The sequence below is a fragment of the Oculina patagonica genome, chromosome 14, assembly GCF_052425735.1.
Source record: "Oculina patagonica isolate OP01 chromosome 14, crgOcupat, whole genome shotgun sequence".
Taxonomy (NCBI): domain Eukaryota; kingdom Metazoa; phylum Cnidaria; class Anthozoa; order Scleractinia; family Oculinidae; genus Oculina; species Oculina patagonica.
The window spans coordinates 24,744,162-24,770,372 of NC_135771.1; the positions used below are offsets into that span (position 1 = coordinate 24,744,162).

Below are 26,211 nucleotides of genomic sequence, written 5' to 3' on the forward strand. Positions count from 1 at the left end.
CTTCGTCAGTTTAAACCATTCTTGGTTAGTTTTGCGTTTTTATTACTCCTTTGGTGCTTGTATACGTTAAAAAACTTTTCCTTTGAGGTTTCCTTTAAATTCGAAGTAAGAAGAAAAATGACTTAAAATATCGTGACATTGTTCCTGTAATGTTTAAACAGCTATGGTCAAGTAGAAATCTACTCCAAACTGTATGAAATAACTGCATTCCAAATGCCAAACACTTTTCGTTAAAACTCATTCTGGGGAACATGGATGAGCGCTCGCCTCCCACCAATGTGAGCCGGATTTCATTCCCCGAGTGTCTCGGCGTCATGTGTGGATTGAGTTTGTTGTTAATTCCCGTCCTTGCTCTGAGGGTTTTCCTCCCTCCACGAAAAACACAACACTTCTAAATTCCGATTCGATTAGGGAACAGTGAATGAAGAGCCACTCTGTGGACATGTCACTGCAAATTCTCATTTATTTAATTTTGTTTTATTTATTTGTTATTAAAACATTTGCAGCTTGTAAACCTAAAATACCAAGCCAAGAGCCGTTTTTAAAAAAATCTAAGAAACGCCATAATATAATAATACTTCAGTTATTCCTGTCCCAAATGCACTTTGTGAACAATCGCTCGACCTAAAGATTCCAGTATATCCTGATATACCGTAAAATTTCGTTTATAAGCCCTGGGTTTATACAACTTCGTAAGGGGTTTCGGGTGGGCTTATAAGTGGATGGGCTTATATCTGGGAGGGCTTATATAAGCGGAATGAAAAAAAAAATGTTTTGAAACGAGCCACAGGAGTGTTGATCGAAATACCGTTTTAAGTTAAAAACGCATAATAAAGCAACATTTAGCCCTGTTTAGTACTGTCATCCGGTAGAGTGAGTGAGTGATACTTTATTTAACCTCGAAATTCCATTAATTACATTGGTTTTCATGAAAGCCGAGTGAGATTTAAAAATTAGAAGAAGGGTTCTTATACCCGGGGGGGGGGGGATCTTGTAATTGGAGGTGTTTTTTTGTTTCCAGATGGATGGGCCTATAACCGGGGGGGGGGGGGCTTATAAGCGGGAGGGCTTATAACCGGAATTTTACGGTATTTACTTTTTCAAAATACCTTTTTTATGTAGGGTGATTCTCCGATCGTCGTGCAATGTACTTGCTGTGGCCCCTAGCACTCTTTGTGCTATCTCTGTCTTCAGGTAAAACTTGAGTTTAATTTCTTTAGTATAATTTACTGTTTTCGAAAAGGAAGTCTAACGCAGTCATGATGAGTACACTGTTCAATAAATGCTCGAATCGGACGTGGTAGGCAGTATTATTTGAGAATTTATTTCACTTTTCATCTTTTCTATGAATTGAATATTTATGTAAAGTAAAGATACCAGCAAGTGTAGTGCTTAACAGACCAAAGGCTTAAGGGATTTTTTGGCTGTGCTTTAAATACTGTAGTTCAGCTTTTCATATAGTGTCTCCAGTTCTATTTGTTACTTGCGAGCGAGGTGGTTTTATAGAGATAAACTAATGATAAAGCCAGGATTCGAGCCAGTATCCGAGCCAGGATTCGAGCCAGGATCCGAGTCAGGATTCGAGCCAGGATCCGAGCCAGGATCCGAGCCAGGATTCGAGCCAGGATTTGAGCTAGAATCAGAGCTAGGATCCACCCTTTTTTCAGATAGAAATCCTAACCCTATTATAAAAGCTAACCGCAAGCAACCCAAGCTAAAGTAGGCTTACCGTAGTGCTATTTAGGCTAACCAGAGTGCTAGTTAGGCTAACCGAACGCTATTTCGGCTAACCATAGAGTGCTAGTTAGGCTAACCGAACGCTATTTAGGCTAACCGGAGTGCCATTCAGGCTAACCGGAGCGCTTAATAGTTAGTCCCATTCTCAATTATATCCTTGCTCAGATCCTAGCTCGGATCCTAGCTCGAATCCTGGCTCTAATCCTGGCTCGGATCCTAGCTCGGATCCTGGCTCGAATCCTGGCTCGAATCCTGGCTCGAATCCTGGCTCGGATCCTAGCTCGAATCCTGGCTCGAATCCTGGCTCGGATCCTGCAGACATGTCCAGGATTGAACGCTAATGAGATGCACGTTCCTCATGACAGGCATCACAAAGTGTCCTCATTAATAAAAGTTCACCAAAACCCACCAAAATCTGTCAAATATGAAGTAATATGGAAATGTCAAATAACACAGTCAAACATGAAGTACTACAATACTTGCGTTCAATCCTGGACATAAGTGGGATCCTGGCTCGGATCCTGGCTCGAAGTTTAGGTATCCTAGGTTTTATATGGAGCGAAGTTGATACTAGAGTGAAGTTAATTGGTTCTAATTGTTGAAACTTTTTTTACTGTCTCAAGATCTTTATGTGACAAGTTCGGATTTTTTTTTCTTTTTCAGAGATCTATCAAGTTAAAGGTTTGTTATTTGTTATATCTCACGTTCATTCTTGTCTCAGTATGCAAAAATTAAGTACCAAAAACCTACTCATAGTACGGTAACATTTTATATACTATTTGAAACATCTCACTGAAATTCATTTGTCTTAGTGACCCCGTGATTAAACTCTAAAGCATTCTCGAGAAAACTAAAGTCAAACCTCGTAAAAATGTATAAAACACGCGCCATTTTGTTTTGAACTGGCGCGAAACGTCCGTTTTAACTGAAATAAAGACAACTTCAAATCCATTTTTCTCTCGCGGGGTCAGCTTGAGTGCTAAATTTTTTGCAGGTTTTTGTTAGCTGTACTAAAACTGTTGCCATGATAAGAGGTCTTTTTGGTAACTTTATTTTTGCCTGTATTGCTCGAAAAATGTGCGGAAACCATCTTAATTACTTCAAATCAAGAACTTTCACTTTGAACCGAAAAGCACAAGAAAACCCGACAGCAGACAAAGGACGAGGTTATTGCCAACCCCCAGGGGGGCTACTCGGGGTTTCAGGTGTTGGGGATGATCGAAGGATTTTTTTGGGTTTGAAATTTTCGATTCCGGGATTTTTTTGAGGTAGAAAAATTTGGCAAGTGTTTTTTTTTATTTGAGTAGGGATTGTTTTGGGTGTTCAAAGCAATCTGAAGATTTGTGGTAGTGCCTTGGCTGTGTAGTTCTGCGAATAAAGTAGAAAACAAACGTGTCTTGCTGTTGATTTTTGAGGGGTCAATTTTTGATCTAGGGATTTTTTTGGGTCATGTTGGAAGCCCTAGGGATTTTTTTGGGTCTTGATTTTTGCCCCCATTTGATCATCCCCGTCACTTAAAATCCTGAGTACCCCCCCCCCCCCCCTGGGAGCCAACCTTGCGTTAAGTGCTGAACTAGGCTTTGGTACTGAGGGACACGCCACTGAGTTTCTCTTAACAGTCATGATTATTCCTATGTTTCCTACCCTTTTTTCTCTCACAAATTAGGTGCCTGCCGTCCTCCAATGGATGTCGCGATTCTAGGTGACATATCCAAAAGCATGAGTGCTGGGCAAAGAAAAGCACTCATCGGGCTGGCTCAAAAGCTTGTCGATAAACTTGGCGTCTCTTCTGCCGAAAATCACTTTGCGTTAGGTTCCTTCGGCTCAAGTGGTCGCATTGCCTTTAACTTTAATGAATCTAAATTCCACAACACAAATAGCCTGAAAAAAGCAGCGAATAAAATATATAAGAAAAAGCCAAAAAAATATGGAACCCGTATGGATCTTGCAATGGATTTGGCGGTTAAAGACTTGTTCACCCCAGGAGGAGGAGACAGACCAGAAGCAAAGAACATCATGCTTCTTATTACTGATGGAAAACCTTATATTGCAAAGTGGGATAAAAAACCTTTTATTCCATTTTCGAAAACCACGAAAGCATTGGAGGTAATTGAAGTTTTTTTATTCTTTTTTTTGCAATAAAATGTTTTATTTGTGTTAGAGCTTACAGTACAAGGAAACAATAAAAACTAACAGGAAGAAAGAAACAAATAAGAAATTATACAGGTATTTACATGCGTTACAATTTGTTTTACATACAGTGCATACATTTATCGTTAAACTTACTTATACAAGGATACAAAGAAAACGTAGAAATAGTGGTATTGAAAAAAGGATAACGTACATGTATTTATGACAAAAAAAACTACAAAAGATTTCCATATATGCTTTGAATTCAGGCAGTTTGTTATTTTGGATCGCGATTTCTCTTTGCATATTAAGTCTTTCTTTTAAGAGTGACAGAAAACTTTCGAAGCATAGTTTTTCATCGTGTAATCATTTACAGAATATAGAGTATTTCGCGATAAAAAGCGTGTAGTTTAAAGAGTACGAGTGCGTCGTTTTGTCAAGAATTCCATATAAAATCATATTGTTTGATAATGTGATCTTTTCTTTAGTTTTGCTGGACCACCAGTTTTGAAATAAATTCCAAAAAAAGAAAGTTGAAGAGCAGTGTAAGAACATGTGATCTAAAGAGTGTCTGTCAGTGAGACATTGAGGGCATAAATCACTATCTGATATTTTTATTCTCAATTTCCCAATTCACAATTGACCTCGCTCCCAATGTGTGAGGGTCTCAATGGGGTGATGGCTTTTACAGTTAACGGTAAAAAATTGGGCTTTTTTACGGCTAACAGTTATCTTATTTTCATTACGGCTAACAGTAGTTAAAAATTAATTTCCATTGTTTTTAAAAGTTAAAAATTAATTTCCATTATTGAAAAACATATTTTAGGTCTTACGACCATTCTGGGATGATGAAGTGATTTAGTCTGTTTTATTAATAATTACTGACCGATTTTTTGCGGTAAACTTATTTTACGGCTAACGGTTAAATTTTTGGCCGTTTTACGGCTAACGGTTAACTACATTGAGACCCTTATATGTGGCTTCATAGCTCAGTTGGTAGACCATTGCAAGGTATCGCGCAGGTCATGGGTTCAAATCCCGTTCAAGCCAGAATTTTTTCTGGCTTCTTTCTTTGCAATTTCTTTAATTTCAAATTCACCGCATGGATCATTTCTTTACTTTACATCTCATCCTCAGTTCAGATATATTAATATCCCTTATGCATGTTTACGTCAGACTGGCTTGTTTCACCACCAAGCCTCGCTTTCGAAGTGCAAACTTGAGAATTTCATCATGAACGAATTCCCAAAGCAACAAAGTTGAAAAGAATATCCACGTGAGAACTGCATGAAGGTGGCAGAGGGTTGAGAATAATTCGCGTAAAAGAGGCTTGGTGGTGAATTTTGAGCATATGGGGGTCACCGTATCCGTTTAGGAGCAGGACGACTTTGTATTTACCACATAATTCCTTAATAATTCCTTTGCGAGTACTGGGAAAGTACACCGCCGTTTTCGATGATTATGTATTATTCTGCCATAGAAATTGATCTGTATTCATTTTACAGAAAGAATTTAATCGATACTCTCAAACTAAGAGGAAAAAATGATAGGTCACCGTATTCGTTTACGAGAAAACGATGATTTATCTCTCTCGCGAGCCAAGCCGCATAGACAAAGCCACCATTTTGTTTATGTGCGCGAGCTAAATACGCGTAAAATTCTGCACAGTAAGGACGCGCGATGCAATACTAGTCACCTTAAATCTTAAACTTTCTTTGAACAGAAAAAAGATGTGAGCTTCGTTGTTATCGGAGTTGGCAAAGCGTACAAAGAAGAAGCTAACATGAAAGAGATAGCTGGCAGGAAGGGAAAAGTCCTCGTGTATCCCAGTATTGAAGAACTATACAAGCATATTGAATACGTCTTAGACACGGCATGTGGTAAGTTAATGAATAGAGGATAATACATGGTTCCGCGGAGATATGAAATTTATCTTCGAGTGTTCAAAGCGATAGCTTACGAGTGAGATATCGGATTTGAATACAAAAAGATAAATGTTTATATCTCCAAGCAACCATGTATTATCCTGTTCCTGTTTATTATATAAACCTAGTAATTGCGACGTTTTTGACGATTTTCCGAAGATTTCCGAAAAAATTCAAAATGTTGTCCGAAGGTTGTACGAATGATTCCGAACATTTTCGGAAATTTTTGCGAAGTTTTTCAAAGTTTGCTGAGGAAGATTCGAAGATGTTTCGACTTAATATCGATTTACTTTGGCTCATTGAGCATTGAAACATGGCAAACTCTGCAAGCTGATTGGTCAAAATGATATCACACATGTGTGGATATCATTTTTATCCACATATGTGTGATACCATTTCTCTCGATTCGCTACCACACGCTAAAGCACTGCAGTTTATATAATAAATAACAATAATAATAGTAATATGATTTTAACTTGAAAATGGTGCCAGGATGTCACCGAAACGTCGTTCATTATTTTCGCTTGTATTTATTGTTAACTGTATTTCTAAATTTAATCTTATAATAATAGGCACTTAACAATAATGCTAAAGAACTACTGAAAATAATATAATAAAATCGATCAAAATTCTAAAAAAATTCGTTAAAAATGAGATGTATAAATCTTATTGCCCCCGATGTTTCTCGATTTGTTTTCTACTAGTAGTCAAATACACAGTTATGGTACAAGAATAGCCAAGTGTTATCGACCGCATCACTGTCGTACAAATCTAAAGCAGTTTACAATACTTTTCCAGGGTCCTAAAATTTGGAATTCTCTACCAGAATCGATCACTTGTTCGATTAGCTTCTCTTCTTTTAAGAAACAAATGATTAAATTTCTATTTAAATGAGTCTGAAATTGACCTAGCTGCACATTCACAGCGAAATTACAAACTTATTGCTAACCCGAGGTGGCCTCCCCCATAAGCCTTGTGGTTTCTTGGAGGTCTCCTCGCCCTATCTTTTTAAGTTATTTTAATTTGTATTTGTAATTCTGAAGTGGCAAATAAATGATGATGATGATGATGATGATGAATGTGCATTACAAGTAATAAAAAGTAAAAATCGATAACAACAAGATAAGTGTTGGTTGGTGTTTGTTCTGTCGTAGGAATTTTCTGTTTGTCGCTACAAATTTAATGTATATCTGTATAGAGCGGTTTTCACTTGAGTGTCGAAAGTTAATTGCGTTTGCTTTGGTTTTGCATTACTACGCTTACTGATTGGCTAAAAAATCCCGCGCCACTTTCTCAGCCAATCAGAACTAAAACCAAAACCAATCGTGACTCGCTCGCACACGTTTCCCGTGCCAGCTACATGTATTTGCTTCGAGTTTTGATTGGTTCACTGGATTGTCTGTGTTCTTTGTGATTGGCCAGAGTGATTTCTTTGGTTTTGGTTTTACGATACTCAATTGAAAACTTCTCTATCTTACTCTGTCAATTCTAGCAATTGACGGTGGCTACACTAACTGGACAGAGTCTGAGTGCAGTGTGACGTGTGGAGGGGGATCAAAGACACTAACAAGAACCTGCACCAATCCCCCGCCATCTAACGGCGGAAAGAACTGCAGTGAACTGGGACCAGCTGAGAAGACAGTCTCATGCAACGAAGAAGAATGCTGTAAGTATTTGTTACATTTGTTGCATTAATTGTGCGTGTTTTTATTTTTAAGCGGAGACATCTTCTAACATATTAAGCCGTAAAAATTGTTAAAGGTTACTTTGGAGAAACCTAACAATGTGGCTCTTTTCTTAGCAATTAATTATTTACTCTTGTAAGTAGAACAAAAACGAAACCAAAGTAAAGAAGATGAGAGGTTGCGTTGAGTGCATGTCTTAGCCATTACTACACTACAGTACATCAAAGTACATTACACCAACTAGATGACGACAGCTCAGTAGAGTACACTACAGTACACCTAAACTGTTGTTATTACGATATTTGGCAAATTCTACAGCAATAGCTCTCTTACCATTTCTCTCGAGCGACATAAAAGAATTATTCTTCCTGTTTTAGCAACTGACGGTAACTACACTGACTGGACAGAGTCTGAGTGCAGTGTGACGTGTGGAGGAGGAACACAGACACTTACAAGAACCTGCACCAATCCCCCGCCATCTAACGGTGGAAAGAACTGCAGTGAGCTGGGACCAGCTGAGAAGACGCAAGAATGCAATACACAGGAATGCCGTAAGTTTTATTTAACATTTAGACTACGAGCCCGAGTTTTCTATGAGCGAATAGTCAACGAGGCGCAGCCGAGTTGATTATCGCTCATAGATATCGAGGGCGAGTAGTCTAATTGTTTTAGTAGAAACTATAAAGAATTGCAGTCCAAAACCTACAATTTTATGAACTTTTAGGCCAAAAATCAAGAAAAATTTGCCCTTTAAAGAGCAACGCGCGCGCGATTGTTTTCTATCGGCGAATAGAAATCAATGGGATAACCAATCAGATTCGCGGATTTCAAATAGAACACGGCTGAGTTTCTACTAAAGATAGTTAACGGTTTCGCGCTTTTGTTACTGTTCTTTGATTTAATTTATTTATAAACCCCTTTCAATACTATTTTTGTCACTTTCATGCATTTATTTTGTGCTAGTCAACTTAACAGTCGTCATCCACTGGTACAGTGGAACCTCGATTTAACGAACCTCTATATAACGAAGTCCTCGATATAACGAACGATATTTTTCGTCCCAGTAATAGAAAAATATATGTGGAAAAGAACCTCGATCGCGATATAATGAAACCTCTATATAGCGAACAAATTTTGCCAGTCCCTTGGCCCTTCGTTATATCGAGGTTCCACTGTAATCACTAATTTTCAACAACGTTAACAGTTTGTTACTGCTATTTAAGGTCGCGGGGGACACCTTAGGCTCATCATTATGCATTTATTTAAAGCGTATGCACGAAGTACAACTTTACGAGATATTTATGACTGGAGAAAAATATGGGCGCGTGCGCGTGATTTGTAAAAAATCCCTGTTTCTTTGATATTTTAACCAATTTAAAACAACACTTAGCAATATACGTTCATATAGATTGTAGGAAGTCTTTGAGCTTATTTTTATTTAAATTTTACTATTTCTGCAACTAGTGTACTCAGAGTAATCACAAAAATATTCGGCATAAACAATCGTGTCCTTTATGAAAACGCATTGTTTTCACCATAAAAGCGTGGAATATAATTACCATAATTACATCTCTCCTTGGCAAAATGATCGTATTTAGGTCGGGACACCTTCGGAAATCTCAAAGTTTGGACTTTTCCGACAATTTTGTGGCAGAGAATACAGCGCGGATACAGAACTTCATGACTTGCCACTGCAGATAGGTAAACTATGAATACTGTAGTGTGTCATAACAGAAGCGGAATTTTAAAAGAGCGCTTTTAGAAAGAGGTAGAAGACATTAATTTCAAATTTGCGCACTTAAACCGCCATAACTTGCTGGCAAACTTTAAATTAAAAAATCCGCTTCTGTTATGACACTCTAGAGGTATTGACTGATTAGTTTTTGTCAAAATCGCAGTGTGCTGTCTTCTACTCGTTCCGCAAACTCTGCCACAAAATCATGTTTTTCCCAATTTGGCACTAACGAGGCTATAACATCGCCGTAAAATGCAATCTACCAAATAAAAGATGACATTCACAATCTTTCATCATTTCGTTATGTCTCTGTAAATTTTGAGCTTAATCGCACCCATAACAGCCGAGAAATAAGCGTTTTAAAAAATGCAGGTCAAGCAAAATTTCCCTTCATGAATTTATTCATGCTGTTGGTATCCCCCGCGACCTTAAGCACTACTAAATGTTGGCTAGTGCTATTTATTTTGTTACTGTGAATTTCAGTTAAGCACTTGCCAAGACAGCAATCAGTGAACACACCATATTCTTATTAGGCGTAAGGGAGTTATTTTTAAAAAATAATTCATAGTGGTTGTTTTGCAGCAATTGACGGTGGCTACTCTAACTGGACAGAGTCTGAGTGCAGTGTGACGTGTGGAGGAGGAACACAGACACTTACAAGAACCTGCACCAATCCCCCGCCATCTAACGGTGGAAAGGACTGCAGTGAACTGGGACCAGCTGAGAAGACGCAGGAATGCAATGCACAAGAATGCCGTATGTTTTATAGACAGTTAACTGTTTCGCCCGCTTGTTACTGCTGTTTGATTGAATTTATTTATAAACCCCTTTTAATACTATTTTTGTCATTTTCATGCATTTATTTTTTGCTAGTCAACTTAATAGTCGTAATCTATTGGTAATCACTAATTTTCTGCAACGTTAACAGTTTGTTACTAATTATCGAGCACTACTAAATGCTGGCTTGCGCTATTTATTTTGTCACTGTAAATTTTCAGCTTAGCACTTGCCAAGACAACAGTCAGTGAACACACTATATTCTTATTAGGCGTAAGGTTTTTTGGGATGCCTAAGGGCATCCTAGTTGTTTTCAGGGTGCGTGTGTATTTCCCTTGGGAGTGAGGATAATTGGATTAACAACCGAAATAACCAATAACAGCATCATATATTGGTCCCTTGGGTGTTAGGCAAACTGGTTTTGGCATGGTTGGGGTAAATTGTGAGGAATTGAGGAAAACAGGTTTTGATGCGGAAGACAAGAAAATTAGTCAAATGCATGAGCTCGAGGATAACTGGTTTTGCAAGGTGATTGATCGATTGTTTCTATTTTCGTGTTCAGCTGCGTGTAAACAAAAGCGCTTAAGTTGGCTTTCAATAAACCCGGGAATAAACCGCCTGAACTAGCTAACATCTAAATTATTCAGTTACAGTTGGACTCTTATTCCTCATATCGTTAGAGCGACTGGCGGAAATACGTTGACTATGCCAATATGATAAGCAAAAGCGAATTCTTTTGGTATTTTCCCTCGTGAAAGCTAAAATTCCTTGCCGCTCCGTCAAATGTCTACACTTTCAGTGCGTTGCTAATTAAATCAGCTAAATCAGTTACATATGCATGCGGCTGACTTTCAGTTTCCCAATTACATTTAATCGATACAATACTGCATGTGTCTAAAAATTTAAACAAAGTTTTATCAACAAAAAAGTGTTAGTTTGATTTAAGTAAACTGTAGTAAAAAAAAACTCGTGAATTAAGACGTTTTTCGCCACTTTTGTGTCTTACGTGATGTCTTTTAAAATTTAATTAACAATCAAGTAAACACGCAAAGAGCTAGCTTTATATTTTTCGACAATACATCGCTTTATTCGAACTTTAAAAGCATTGTAGAAGGGAAAAAACTTCAATATTTTTTGGGGTTGCTGAAGCCGGATTATCCTTTCGATATTTGAAGAACATGAAAAAAGAGTTTGTTCGCCTTCAGTACAACGTGTTGACATTGTGGTAACGAGCGTTCTTCTGTTTGGATAGCAGACATGCTGTGTAAATAGTTCACATGGAATCCAAAAAAATAACGTTTCGTTCCTCAGGAAACCAACCAAAAACAGCAACGCAACGTTTCTCTCGACCCTTATTTTAAAAGTAATTTTTTATAATGCACAGTTCTTTCTTTTAGAATGATTCTCGGAAACATCAAAGGAAAAAATTTCTGCGGAATAGTTTGAATAATAATATCCAATATTAACAAACTTACAAAATGCATCCCGAGAAAAAAAATCGTTTTCCATTGGAGGAGGTTGCCACTCGCTCACCGATCGCCATATATAAATATAGTTGACTACAAATTCCAAGAAATTTCCCCGAGTTTAAGTCTTTTGTCGATCGATCTTATTTTTTTTCGCTCCTAGCGAGGAGTGCCGAGATTGAGACATGCAATTTACCCCAGGGACAATAAGAGGCAGGCTTATCAGGTTCTGCACCGTGGTACTCCCCGTTATCGTATTGTAAAGGCACCTTGAATTAATTAATTGAGATGTCGTTCATTTTTACGGTCCTTCAATGTCCTCAGTTTTAAATATCTTATCCTGACCTATATCAGTGACGCGAACATTTTGGCTGGTAACGTCTTCCGCTGTTGCCCTTATCATAAAAAAATACTATAACGGAACTCTTCCGACCAATGTAGTCTACGGTTTATTATAAAGCATAAAAAATCTTTACGGCATCCCCATTTGTTGCTACTTTTCCAGCAACAAATCTACTTGTTTATAATAATTCATAGTGGTTGTTTTGCAGCAATTAACGGTGGCTACTCTAACTGGACGAAGTCTGAGTGCAGTGTGACGTGGAGGAGGAACACAGACACTTACAAGAACCTGCACCAATCCCCCGCCATCTAACGGTGGAAAGGACTGCACTGATCTGGGACCAGCTGAAAAGACAGTGGAATGCAATACACAGGAATGCCGTAAGTAATCAGATAGTAAATCGTAGTAACTCACAGACACTTACAAGCACCTGCACCAATCCTTTTCTATCGAATGGTAGAAAGGCCTGCGATGAACTGCGTTCAACTCGTGCAGAATGTCGTAAGCTTACTGTACTTCTTGGGATTATTACTTTGTTGTATGTAGCTCGAGCCTGTTGTTATGACATCAAACATGTGTTACTAATTTCATGTGGCTTAGCAATATGTCAATACTTGCTTGTTTCATATTCGTTTTTATGGATCAATTCCATATCTTCTGGCCATAGCTACTTCTCCGATGCAAGCTGACCCAAAAGAAAAATACTAGGTAACAATAGAGGGGAAAAAAGTTAAAGAATTTAATATTAATTAAAAATGTAAATCCTTTTTATCCTCTTCAGCCCCTCCTTGCACAGCAGGGCTTGACATAGGAATCGTTCTGGACAAATCAAAGAGCGTTAAGATTCCCAACCTGAAAAAGGTTATTACCTTCTTGGGGAACCTGGTAAAACAATTCAACCCTGCACCAGATGCAGATCACTTTGGTTTTATCACATTTAACAAAATGGCCAACTTGGTGTTCAACTTTGCTGATTCACAATACCATGACAAAGATGCGCTATTGAAGAAAATAGCCAGCGAGCCGATAGAATTGCAACTAAAAACTCGCACCGATCTGGCGCTGACAATGGCGAGAGACGAGCTGTTTACTGTGGCAGGAGGAGACAGACCTGACAAACCAAATGTAATGATTGTGCTCACTGATGGAAAACCAACTCATCCCAACGCAAACTTTGATTTTGAAGCTTTTGCCAAAGGAATAGCAAAGGATTTCAAGGTAAGTATCCTTAATTAACAGATTGTCAGTATATTTAAGTTATTAGCCGTTTGTTAACAGTTGTTTACATGCCTCTCCCAGTTAACACGCCAGATCGTTTTTCCAGTTATTCTCTTTTTTAATAGTCTTTCTCTTTCATCATCATCATCATCATCATCATCATCATCATCATCATCATCATCATCATTATCATCATCATCATCATAAGTTAAAGATTTGGAGTATCCATGTTTTTTGCTGTTATACATTATCAAATAAAAAGAGCTCCTTCTGAATCTAAATGTCAAATACCTTCTTATTCCAAGGAAATTCAATGCTACCGCGACACAATTTACTAAACATGTTGTCACATGAGCATTGAAATGCTACTATGTTATTTTTTAACAGGCAAAGCATGTTAATACAGTAGCAGTGGGGATTGGTGCAGGCATAGAGGAGAGCACTCTCCAGTTGATCGCAGGTGAAGGTAACCCTGTTGTTCAGGTGGAAGACTTCAGCCAGCTGGAAGAAATGATGGAGACAATCAAGTCATCTGCCTGCTCCAGTAAGTTGACTATCGAAGGAGTTAATAAACCTTCCACATTCTTCGTTGATGAAACCTTTATCAAACCAACTGTATGGTTATATAATAATATTGTTATTTCTATTTTACTTATTTTATTTTTATTTTTTAATATATATTTCACTTGTTTCTCGAAGAAACTAGCTTGTCTTAGCTATATCAAATTCGAGGATAAATAAAGTTTTATGTTATGTTTTATATGTTATGTTATGTTATGTTGAAAACGTTGAATGGGGCAATTGCATATTTTGAATAAACGTCCCCTGTTGGCCACACAGAACAATGCCCTGAAGAGTTCTATCACGTTTTGTCAATGCAACTGACTTGGCTGTCGCATGATTTCGACTATTTGGGATTAATTTCAACAGTTTCAACACACCACGAATAGGCTCGCGATGTCAAAAAATATATTTTTAAAAGATCACCAAAAATATCTAAAATGCAAATGAACTCCTTAGCTACACCACGCGAGCAGATATGTCCAGGATTGAACGCTAATGGGCTGAACGCACCTTATGACAGGCATCACAAAGTGTCCTCACTGATAAAATGTAACCAAAACACACATAATTTTGTCGAATATGAAGTTATACGAAAGTGGCCAATCACCCAGTCATATTATATATGGAGTATTAATTAAGCAATACCTGCGTTCAGTCCTGAACATATAAGTTGTGTTCTTGGACAGGAACCCTTTCTTTTACCCAGAAATATTCATGGATTTAAAATATTATTTGGGCAACCTGATAATATTGCAAAGGGATTGCCTAGGACGCACCAATGAGTATCTTATTCAAGAGGAATAGCAATATTCTTAGTTGCTTCATGCTACGGAAACCAAAGTATTAGTCGCTGCAGCTGATAACCAATAAAGCTCCCAACCGTGTCGAACCGTAAGATAAAAAGAGACCTTAACCTTGGTGCTTATATTACAGAAATTTCCCCAATCACCATTTTCCTGAGCTACGGCCGATTGGCAATACTAAAATTTAGTAATACATTATCTATTCTCGTCAGAGAATAGATAACAACCTCACTAGGTCAAACAAAAATCTATGAGGTTGTTTCCTGATAAAAAAAAAACAATTAACGAAAAAACTCCTCCGGATACATCATCAAAAAAAGCGTATCTTCTCGCAAATAGGTAAAAACGACGTGTTTTAAATACACGAGGTCAACCCTTTTGACAGGGAGAGAAGAAATCGAATTTCACCAAGGCTGCTACTTGGAGAGGTGTTTAAATGACAAAAATGTTTATTTGTATTTGCAGGTTAAAGAGGCCTGGCATGTCGCATCAAGAGAAGAAATACATTTACTATAAATGTTTGAAGGGTTAATTATAGAGATATAAGATGGGGGGATGAATTGAAATAAAACTTATCTGACAGGATAATGTCACGTTTATTGGAGTTGTTTTGCTTTAGCAGCAGATATTCCAGGGGAGAAGTGGGCAAATAAAGACAATTGCATGTTTTTGGTCATCTCAATATCATTATGTATTTCACATAATTATAACTATTAGTTTCTCCTTTTTATAGCGTTTCAAATAGCTTAGTTCCTTGCCCCCGGGTGGGGGATAGGGCCGGACATTAACGTTCTCCATCTGTTCCTATTCTTAGCCAGGGCAGCTCAGCTCGTTTCTTTTCCACTCAGTCTTCGCCACGTTTAATTTCCCTTGGTCGTCCTTGTTTCCTTTTCCCGCTTGGTGCCCAGCATTTTAAATATGTTTTACGATTAAAGAGTATCATCATCAAAGTTCAAAGACCGAGAGCGGCATCTTCCCATTTTTTCCTAGCGATTGACCCCAGGAGAAGATATCTGCTTGCAATCTACTTCAGAATTTAAAGATCAGTTCCTTGTATTTTCCATTTTTAAATTCATCAATTTGATCAAATATGCACAGAATCAATCAATAAAATTTATTTAATCTCGGAGCTGATGGGGCTGACTAGGCGCCTAGCAAACATGTGCTAATATTCCGAGAGAAAAAAAACGCAAAATGTGTGTATATACAAAACGGAAAATTAAATATTCGAAAAGTATTAAATTCATAAAAAGAAACTATCTAGCTGCGCACAGCATTGCGAAAGGCCTGAAGTGTTCACAAATGTCAGCCCACTCAAGAGAACAAGGGCAAGATATCCCTGAAAGTGATTAAAGGAAGTGGTTGAAAGATGCCTTTTGAGCAAATATAAAGCTGTTGTTTAGTGACTATCAACAGCTAGCCGACTCTTCCTTCACACGAGGGAGTGAGATGAGATACTTGACGTTCTTTTTTTGTTTTTGTTTTTTTGTTCGGTTTAAGCTTTTGCAGTTGTTACATATTATAGTATCTCCTTGGATACGTTTTCGAAGTAGTCAGCAAATAAGCGGGGATAGAAGTCGTCAAGAACTGGGTTATTAAGACATGGCTCACTGTATGAATGGTCAGAGTTACCTATCAGTTATCAATAAAAGTATGTGCCTCAACCCCTCCCCCCCCCCCCGCCGTAAAAGGGGGGTAAAAAGGAGCTAAAGACACGCATTCAGAAATAGATCTGCACCTTTTCGATTTTAAACTTCGCAAATTTAAATATGGGAATCAAACACCAGGGTATAAGACGAAACAAAAAGTGCACGTTTATTTTAAATAGCTGCGTGTTCTACGCTTCTAGTTTGTTGAAAAGAAATGTTAGCTTACTATAAAACCGATTCGGTAATGCAGGTGCCCGGTGCTCACTCCGTCAAAAGCATGCTTTAGGATGATCAAGTAAACAAAGCGCAAGACGATTAATTATTTTGCTAGAAGTTTCTCAGCTTACATATCATATGTATATGTATTAAGATACTGCGGGGTTACAAAGATGGCTCCAGCTCGCATAGCAACCTCAAAACTGCAAACTAAAATTCAAATAAGATGTAAAAGTAAAAAGTATATCAGCTCACGAATTTTGCTGCTGACTTATGAAAGCTGTCCGAGAAGTGGCCGAATGCTTTAACTCTGAGCTGCAAACTGCAACCAGTATAAAATAGCTAAATGTTGTCCACGGTGTTCCAATGGTAAAATGTATAAACACAAAAGCAACAACCAACGGAGCGAAAATAATCAATTTCCTTGATGTTATCAAAACATGTAATTAGCTGGTACAAAATTGTCGAAAAAAAATTATTTAATACAAATAAATACTCAAACCTTTGCTTCTTCAGTTACAAATTGCCCGAAAACTAGAGACAAGTCATCATTTTAGAGTTTGCAACCTTTCTATAAAAATTTTGCAGAGTATTGTCGATGTATGTGCAAATATCTTATTAATTAAACAAGCAGGCGGACCCACATTCTCAAAGTACGGTCACAAGGAAGCTTGATGAATAACAGATTTTTTATTCTTGAAAAAAGGCAATAATGCATTCGTATTGGCTGCTACGTAACTGCCCCACTCAGCCGTACTAGTCAAATAACAAAAATAAAGGCCTGGAAAAACGAGGAAATATGTTTTCAGAAACACCCGTAGCGCGTGCATGTTTCTCCAATGTTGCCAAGTTTTGCCACACGGGAAACATTGTTTCCAGCGTCAATTTGTTTCCAAGAAGCAAAATTTGCTTCTGCTACACTGCAGAAACATTTCACGTTTTCGCGCGGCATGGAAACATGGCAAAACGAGAAAACAATGCCGGTTTCCAGCATGTTTCTGGAAACATGTTTCTTTGTTTTGCCGGGCCTTAAGAAATTATACAAAGAATCAACCATAAGGAAACCTACAAAAGATCTGATCCCAAGATGTAGCGTACTAGTGATATTTGAAGTAACCATGACTTTAGCACTAAATCACCCCTTATTACACTCTTTATATAACTTAGGACACTATTTATTTATACTTATCACTTTTTTTTTCTTTTGTAAAATATCAAGGGGTGAATAAAGCTTGTTGTTCTTTTTGCTGTTATCTTAATATATTTTCATGACTTATAACTCTTTGGGTTATAATTATTTTTAATCACTTAAAACAAAAAGTTAAAATTTTATCTCAACTGAGCCGCAGAAAAATTTACGTCTAAGCGCACCGATTAACATTCTTCGAATAGTAATTGTCATTGTTTACTTAAATGTATTTTGCTTTGGAACAATTTAACTAATTGACCGAGGGTTGAGAATAATTAATAATAATAATAATAATTAACAGATTATAATATTAATAATTAACAGATTATAAGTCCTTTTCTATATATATCTTTGCTGGCATGTTTTGCGCATTTTTCCTAAACCAACGACCAGAATGTATTATGATGTTTAAGACGGATTTCGCTCAAAGTTCGAGCAATATGTGCAAAAATTAATTACCAAAAATCTACTCATAGCACAGCAACATTTTGTATACTGTTTGAAACATCTCACTGTAATTCATCTCTCTTATTGACCCTCTATTAAATTCTAAAGCATTTTCTAGAAAGTTAATGTCAAACCTGGTAAGAAAAGCTTAAAACGCGTGTTGTTTTGTTTTGAACTGATGTGATACGCCCATTTAAACTAACATATGGAGAACGTCAATTTTGTCAGTTTTCTCTTACGGACCGGAGTCAGCTTGAGAGCTAAAGTTTCGATAGGTTCTTTTTAACTGTATTAATACTGTTACCATGCTATGAGGTCTTTTGGTAACTTTAACTTTATTGCTCGAATGTTCGACGGAAACTTTCTTTATTTTGCATACATACTCGTTTCTGTTTTAACAAATATCATTAAATGATTTCTGAAGCAAATATTTTTGTAATCATTACCCTCCGTTAAGGCGACTGTTTGCCACCCCTGCAAAGCTGTGCATGTGAACCGAACATGCCAGACAATAGTGCAGCAGTTCTTATTGAAAAGCTCCATGTGGTCGGCAGTTTCTAAGAAAGTTGTATTTGTATGCACGCTGACTTTTAATTACTTACGCGTTAATGCTACAATTGGTGTTTTAAGATACCAAATATTGCATTAATTTCTGAATTTAAGATTATTGTGATTCTGCAAGCAACCTTAAATGAAAACACCCCTTCATGATCATTACCAGTAACCAAAAAATTCTCACAAAGAGGAACAACTAAAACGACTAACAAATAACACGTTTCAATAACCTAATATTTCAGTCAATAGGAGACTACATAAACAACCTGCATGACCTCACTTTTTAATTTTAATTTGTATTTTTAAAATTAGATTTTTGTTAATTACTTCAGCCTGTACTTAAGATCGCATTTGGAAGGCCTTACTCACTGTTGCTTTTAAAACTAAACTGTGCCATCAAAATTTAACTTCAAGGTAAGATTACATTTAGCTCGTAGTTTAAAGGGACTGTGTCACGGCTGAGTTAAGTTTATTTTCTTAAGTTTAGCCAAATACTCGCTATGAAACTTAATGTTTTCAAAGAAACTACTCCTGTCGATCCAAATGACAAAACCATAGCTTCATTGCGACCAAATGTGTCTCCCGGGCGTTATAATTTAAAGTTACGAGCAAACGATACTAACTTTGAAAATTGTTCAGCCCAACAATATTTCAAAAACCCCTATTGTAATCCGTTTTAATCTTCGTCACTTTTGGCCATCTGTACTTTCTTTTGTATTCGCTGTGTATTTGAAACGATCCTTTACTGTTTTGAGAGGTTATTGTTACATTTCAATGAGGACAGCTAAAGAAAAGGAAGCCAAAACGTCGAGTTAATTGCTCACACAGTTGGTTTCCTGGTAAAATTACTTAACGTCTTTAAATGTTATAAGTTGTGTCACCGGAATATCGCATGTTTTGCATTTACACTTGCTCAGGATCATCCCCGGTATTTTCCAGAGATCAATCCGGCCCTCAATGAATTTTACAACAACTCGGAAAAAAGCTTCATAATTATACCTAATAGCACGCGTTTGTTGTCTCCGTCAGTTTGAAAAAGCCCTGTCGGTTGGCTCCTGCTCTGAAATAGATTGAAGCAAATACGGTGCGAAGCAAAGCATTAGGAATAAAACGTAAAAATTTTATCAATAACTTACTATCTTTGAACATTTAAAGACTTTAAACTTCTGTTACCAGGCGTTAAAATCGGAACACTGTCACCAGTTTGACTTCAAAAACTCGAGAGTCTAAATACATATGGAAACTACGAATAGTGGTCCAATTTTGTTAAACATCACCATGCAAGTCTACTGAAGCGATAAACAAATCATATTATTGTGACACCATCAGGAACTTAAGATCTTATTCCCAAAACTTGAAAAGGTCAGGCTTTGTCCTTGTGGACTGGAAAAACACCTAAAAATTATTATGGCTCCCTTCTTCCGTCAACAACAATTTACTTTATATCTCCATCTTGATGTACTAGGTGCGTTTCATGTAAGAGAAGACCTATTCTCCAATTTTACTACTTTTTACCAAAAAGCATTAAAATCCCCTTGCCAGAGGTCCCTTTAAGTGTTTTTTTGACTTGGTGCTTCATTGCTTAGTTTTCTGTAATGAAAAGGTCATTATATTTCCAATTACCGCATGAATACTTCAATCCCGAAATAATGTTTTGCCCCATCTGAAGACCATGGGACTCTATAGAGCTACAAATTACAGTGTTTTTAGATGTAGCTTTAGTTCGCATTTTTCATTTTCTAGATTTCTCATTACTCTTACTACGCTTTTTTGTGCAGTTTTATTTTCAGTTACCGTCAGAGGATTCTTGACGCAATGCGCTTCATGTGGTTCCTGCCTCTCTTTATATTCTCCCTTTTTACAGGTAACATTTGAGTCGATTCCTGGTAAGGAGCAACCAGGGCTCCATTTATAAACGAAGAACAACTATTTTACGAGGACTTATAGATAAGAATTTGTTTGGTAATTCGTCTTTACTGTACTGTATAGTACAATAAGTTATATATTGCTTTTGTATTTTTTCGTTTGAATTCTTTATCTGTTTTTGAATGTTTCTTTCTCTCTTTCAGATTTCAAGGATGTACAAGGTCTGGTAACAAATATCTTTAAATATCCCTAATCTTACACAAAATGAAATATTGCCCGTGAAGGATTTGGTATGCTTTTTTTGGCCAGCATGTCTCCGTAAATCTTAAAATATGGATGTTATTTAATTGTCATGCACTTAGCTTCTAGATAGCTAGTTTAGACGTGCCATATGTGCCACTAAATGCAAATTCTTATGCTGAAGACACTAGCCGCGTAGCAACTTCGCGAAAAAGGACTGATAATTTTTCAGTTAGGTACTGGTCAATAAGAAGGGGGGGGGGGGGGGCTTGACCTCCCAAGATGGTTTGTGATCATCAGTTTTGCCTGACTTTCTTCAGCCTGCGAAGATTCACCCCGGGCTTTAGGCTTTTACCAGTAAACTATTTTCTTCAACACTTTGCAAATTTGAGTGATTGTAGTTTCTGTCGTTTCTGCTATCAATTTCTGTTTAAAAATACAATGTATGAACTCTTCATTAATTGTTTACAAATTAATATTACGTATTAGTTCAGTTTTCGAATGTTTGTGTCCAAATTGTTCCATGGACTTTACACACAAATATGTGGAAAACTTACAAAACACTAGTATTAGAAGTGAGAAATTCATCCTTCTTTGGTGTGCTAAGAAACGGGAAAATACGTACACGGAACAAAAGTGTCCATCAGGAATAATTAGGGTGGTGTATGTAGGGAATCACACTTTAAATAAGAGTTGATGTCAAATCAAAAACCTCCAACCCCTTACAGATGCTAAAGAAATAATTGATCCCTTAATAATGAATTTTTTGAACAAAGGATGTGGGTCATGTTCATTTCAACCCCCTATCAGGGGTGGGCCAGTCAGTTTTGAGCCAGAAGGAAGGGGTGGGTCACAAATTTTCGAGCCACCACTTTTCCAATTGCTCTGGCCCACCCCCTGGTACTTTTGACCAGTCCCTTAAGGTTCAAAACCTCGCATTTAGATGTTTAACCGCACTCACAAAAACTCGAATTTTTAGGAAGTTGTGAGGGCCAAAAGCTGGATATTGCCATTCTTGGCGACAGATCCAGGAGCTTGAAACAAGCCGACCTTGCAACGTTCAGACGAGTTGTTGTTGACATGGTAACGAGAGTGGGAGTGTCATCGAAAGGAAATCATTTTGGTATCGTCACGTTTGGACCAGGGTCTGTTTCACACAATAACTTTAAAGATATACAGTACCATAATAAGGCCAATCTGCTCGAACTCGTGCGAACAAAGTTCAAGAGCATTGCAAACAAGGTAGGAACCCGCATGGACATGGCTCTGAAACTAGCACGGGACAAGCTGTTCGTTGATGGGAATGGAGACAGGACAGACGCCGCAAATCTGCTGTTCCTTTTCACGGATGGAGCACCCACCGGACATAAACTGAAGGACTTCACACCCTTCAAAGGACTTACTGAAGGATTGGAGGTAAATCAACTTTCTGTAATTTAAACTGACTATAGCATAACTTGGTAAAAGTAAAGTCTGCGTTTGAGGCTAGTGGTCCATCAGATCGGAGCTTATTCCGAGCTCAGTAGCATGAAGTGACCGGGAGTATATCTACTCTACCCTGAATGCGATGATGGTACATTGCAGGGTAGCCATTCAGCATTGAATTCGCCGGTACCCATTTATATACCTGGGTGAAGAGAGGCACTATGACAATAAAAGGTCGTGCCCAAGAACGCAACACAATGACCCTAGTCAGGGAACTCGCCACCACGCCTCCTACACGTACAACTGGATGGGGAGCTTCACGTTAATTCAGAATGACCTACGAAAAATTCGAAGGAAAGAACTAATTTTTGAAAACTTTCGGAAAATAGAAGGAAATCATAATAAATATAATATATAGATTTAGCCAAACCTAAAAGCGGAGCTCGAAACTCATTTTCCGGTTCTTAAAATTTTGTGAGAATACTCTCATCGAGAATACTGTTTTAAAGTTATTAAACGTATGCGACCCAAGAGAGTTCCATAGCCGAAATAAAGCGTCAACTCCAACCGCAGAAATTGCGCTTACAAATTCCAAGCCGACATTAGTTCGTTGGGTTGATAATAAATATCGATCACCTCCCCTTCCCCGCGAGTCTGTAGGCGCGGGCGTAGGCTCACTTGATAACCATTTTTTTTCGGCTTCGTGGTTTTACCAAATTTCCTTACCCGTGGAGCTCCGCTACCAATGAACATATAAAAATTAATTCTCTTGTGAAACATTTCATAGCACCACTCTGAAGCATTGAATAACCAGATATATACTGCAGTGTAATTAACAATGTTTATCGTAATGGTGATAAATCTGCTGTTCATTGCAGGCTTTAGCAATTCCTTTTGCTCTGTTCTTTTTCTTATTTTAAGACAAGGTGATAATTTTTTATGCTTAACATCTTTGAAATAATAATAATAATAATAATAATAATAATAATAATAATAATAATAATAATAATAATAATAATAATAATAATAATAATAATAATGATTTTATTGGTAACATTTCTACCGAGTAGCTCTTCATTTACCAAGCTAACCCTAACCTAACAAATAAAATGATATTTACAATTAAACTCTATAATCGTTAAGTTACTGTATACTACTATGCTACTATACTATATAAATTTATACATTTAAAAAATACTATACTATATATACATCTAAGAAAAAAAAAAACAAAAATAAAAATAATAAAAAAAAAGCTACGGGAGATCACTCTGTTGGTTAAGTTTTGTTCAAAAGGAAGCGATTTACTTCCCTGCAAAATACATCATGGTCCACACTGTTTTTAAGGTTCGTCGAAAGTTTGTTAAATAGGGTAGCGGCGTGATCTTGAAAGGTGTTAGATATTAGTGGGATTTCTACTTGAATACAACTGGAAATATAAACGCTAATATTATTCTGCAAAACTTGGTTCATGGAAAAACTTAAAGGTGAGTACGCAATTTGTGAAGGGATTTGACCGGGCTTATTATTGTTTTATTTCAAAAGAAAAAAGGCGTTAAAATCATTGCTGTTGGCGTCGGAAACAAAGTCGACATGGATTTTTTGAGGAGAGTCGTTGGAACAAAGGGAACTGCGATCAATATTAAGGATTTCGATAGCCTGGTTGCTAGAATTGGAAAAATCCTGGACAAGGCTTGCGGTAAGTGGTATAATCTAAGGAGCCTGTAGGCTATCTCGCGGAAAAAAAGTTGCCCTATGTTTTGCTCGAGCTGAAAGGGAATCATATTTTAACAGTGGAGTATAAAGATTCAGATCGAGCAACAAACATGATTAGCAAACTAAGTTTGTAAATACGTCAGTCCTTTTTCTTATTGTTTAGTATTAATCACCTGCTTTCTGTTCTATTCATAATATTAATTGTACAGGGAGCTAACTAGAAAATCATCCGGTTTATTTAGCTTCCCAGCTCAATAATTACTCAACCACAAATACATGTAATCTCTTCTTTCCACCTTTTTAAGAATACGAAAAAACAACAACAACAACAACTGTACACATTTAGAAGAGCTAAATAAAATTATTTTTTATTATTATTATTATTATTATTATTATTATTATTATTATAAGTAGTAGTAGTAGTAGTATTGATAAACGAACAATATTTTTTCATCATACTCGATCACTTTCATATTTTTTAAAGAAAGTTTTCATATTCTCTTACTTCAAACAAAAGCAAGATATAATTTGCAGTTTCTCTAGCTAGCGCTTTCCGATAATTTACTCTTAATTATATTATTAATTATAAAGCTCGATTGCTCCTTAATTTTTTAACTCTTTCCAATTTCCAAATCAAGTGTGGTACATTAAAAAGCCTAAACATTTTTGTTATTTCAACTTACGGCACTTTAAGAGAAAAAACAATCAAAACAGCAATAAAGAAGTACTATTTTTGATAATATATTATTTTCTTGCCCCTTAACTCAACAAGCAATTGACGGTGGCTACACTGATTGGTCAGCTTCTGAGTGCAGTGTGACGTGTGGGGGAGGAACAAAGACACTTAAAAGAACCTGCACCAATCCCCAGCCATCTAACGGTGGAAAAGACTGCAGTGAACTGGGACCAGCTGAGAAGAAAGTTCCATGCAATGAAGAAGAATGCCGTAAGTTCAAACTCTTCAAAGTCTTACTAGTTTTGGTATATTTTAATTATTGCTGAATATCGACCGAAGTAAGCTGTTGCCGTACAAATATCTGTATATGTTTGTAACTGTTTTAACATGTTCCTTTTCAACGAAAAAAGAAGATTCGTAGTTCAATTACAAATAACTGGATTTGTAATATACTCACGTGGCTTACTTTTTTATTTCTGATGTTGTTACTTTTGAAGGCGTTATTTGAAGAAACTGGCTGCGTAGCCACTTTCCTGAAAAAACTGATAATTTTTCAGTTTAGGTTTTTATGGTTGTTTTTTTTTTTCGTTCAAAAATTAGCATTTATATATTAAACCGCACTGAAAAATTCGAGCTTGAAAATTTAATGCTCGATTCATTTTTAGGAGGTTGTGCAGGCCGGAAGCTGGACATTGCCATTCTTGGCGACAGATCCAGGAGCTTGAAACAAGCTGATCTTGCAACGTTCAGACAAGTTGTGGTCAATATGGTAACGAGAGTGGGAGTGTCACCAAGCGGAAACCACTTTGGTATCGTCACGTTTGGAACAGGGGCTTCTTCACACAATAACTTTAAAGATATAGAGTTCCAGAATAAGGCCAAACTACTCGAACTGGTGCGAACAAAGTTCAAGAGCATTGCGAAAGCGGTAGGAACCCGCATCGACAAGGCTCTAAAACTAGCCCGGGACAAGCTGTTCGTTGATGGTAATGGAGACAGGTCAGACGCCGCCAATCTGCTGTTCCTTTTTACAGATGGAGCCCCCACTGGAAAAAACGAGAATGACTTCACACCCTTTAAAGAACTTACTGAAGGATTGGAGGTAAATTAACTTTCTGTAATTTAATCTGACCATAACATAACTTGGTAAAAGTAAAGTCTGCGTTTGAGGCTAGTGGTCCATCAGATCGGAGCTTATTCCGATTTCAGTAGCATGAAACTACCGGATGTATTACTACCCTCCCCTAAATGGAATGCTAGTCCATAGCAGGGTAACCCGCCAGCATTAAATTTGACGGGACCCATTTATACACCTAGGTAGAGAGAGGCACTATGAGAATAAAAGGTGTTGCCCAAGAACGCAACACAATGACCCTGGCAAGGGATCGAACCCGGACTGCTTGATCCAGAGGCCAGCGCACTAACCATTATGCCACTGCGCCTCCCACAACTGAGTGGGGAGAACGCAATTTGTGAAAGGATTTAACCTGGCTTTTTATTGTTCTATTTCAAAAGAAAAAAGGAGTTAAAATCATCGCCATTGGAATCGGAAACAAAATCAACATGGAGTTTTTGAGGAGTGTCGTTGGAACAACGGGAATTGCGATTAATATTAAGGATTTTGATAGCCTGGTTGCTAGAATTGGAGAAATCCTGGACACGGCTTGCGGTGAGTGGTATAATCTAAGACAGGCTGTTACTAACTTATGGAACAGATAATTTCCTATAATTTTTTTTCTTGAGAGGAAAGGAATCATATTTTAACAGCGGAGTATGAAGATTCAATTTGAGCAGCAAACATCGACATTTTAATAAACATAGAAGATTTTTTCAGCATAGCTGATCACAT

General features: G+C 37.3%; 2 protein-coding genes across 3 annotated transcripts in view; both read left to right on the plus strand.

The window, feature by feature from the left end:
* The first annotated feature begins 3,420 nt into the window (after nucleotides 1-3,420).
* LOC144637634 (uncharacterized) lies at nucleotides 3,421-13,757 on the plus strand. Its single transcript, XM_078496693.1, has 7 exons — nucleotides 3,421-3,843; nucleotides 5,591-5,747; nucleotides 7,285-7,458; nucleotides 7,855-8,028; nucleotides 9,795-9,968; nucleotides 12,580-13,016; nucleotides 13,404-13,757. The coding sequence occupies exons 1-7, from the start codon at nucleotides 3,421-3,423 to the stop codon at nucleotides 13,755-13,757; spliced, it is 1,893 nt and encodes a 630-aa protein (XP_078352819.1).
* Nucleotides 13,758-18,728: 4,971 nt separating this feature from the next.
* LOC144639299 (uncharacterized) overlaps nucleotides 18,729-26,211 on the plus strand; it is a 32,031-nt gene continuing 24,548 nt past the window's right edge. The window contains exons 1-8 of one of the 2 annotated variants that reach the window (XM_078498594.1): nucleotides 18,729-18,853; nucleotides 20,218-20,303; nucleotides 20,509-20,526; nucleotides 21,525-21,961; nucleotides 23,516-23,669; nucleotides 24,459-24,632; nucleotides 25,028-25,464; nucleotides 25,878-26,031. In XM_078498594.1, the coding sequence (XP_078354720.1) occupies nucleotides 20,255-20,303; nucleotides 20,509-20,526; nucleotides 21,525-21,961; nucleotides 23,516-23,669; nucleotides 24,459-24,632; nucleotides 25,028-25,464; nucleotides 25,878-26,031 (1,423 nt within the window). In that variant the 5' untranslated portion in view covers nucleotides 18,729-18,853; nucleotides 20,218-20,254. The remainder of the gene's footprint in view (nucleotides 18,854-20,217; nucleotides 20,304-20,508; nucleotides 20,527-21,524; nucleotides 21,962-23,515; nucleotides 23,670-24,458; nucleotides 24,633-25,027; nucleotides 25,465-25,877; nucleotides 26,032-26,211) is intronic. The other variant, XM_078498596.1, reaches the window with a different exon arrangement.

Bases quoted from the DNA above. Each gene is read 5' to 3' on its own strand.
- LOC144637634 (XM_078496693.1), top strand. From the start codon at position 3,421: ATGGATGTCGCGATTCTAGGTGACATATCCAAAAGCATGAGTGCTGGG. The intron at 5,748-7,284 runs GTAAGTTAATGA...TGTCAATTCTAG, and splicing joins CGTCTTAGACACGGCATGTG to CAATTGACGGTGGCTACACT. The intron at 13,017-13,403 runs GTAAGTATCCTT...ATTTTTTAACAG, and splicing joins GAATAGCAAAGGATTTCAAG to GCAAAGCATGTTAATACAGT.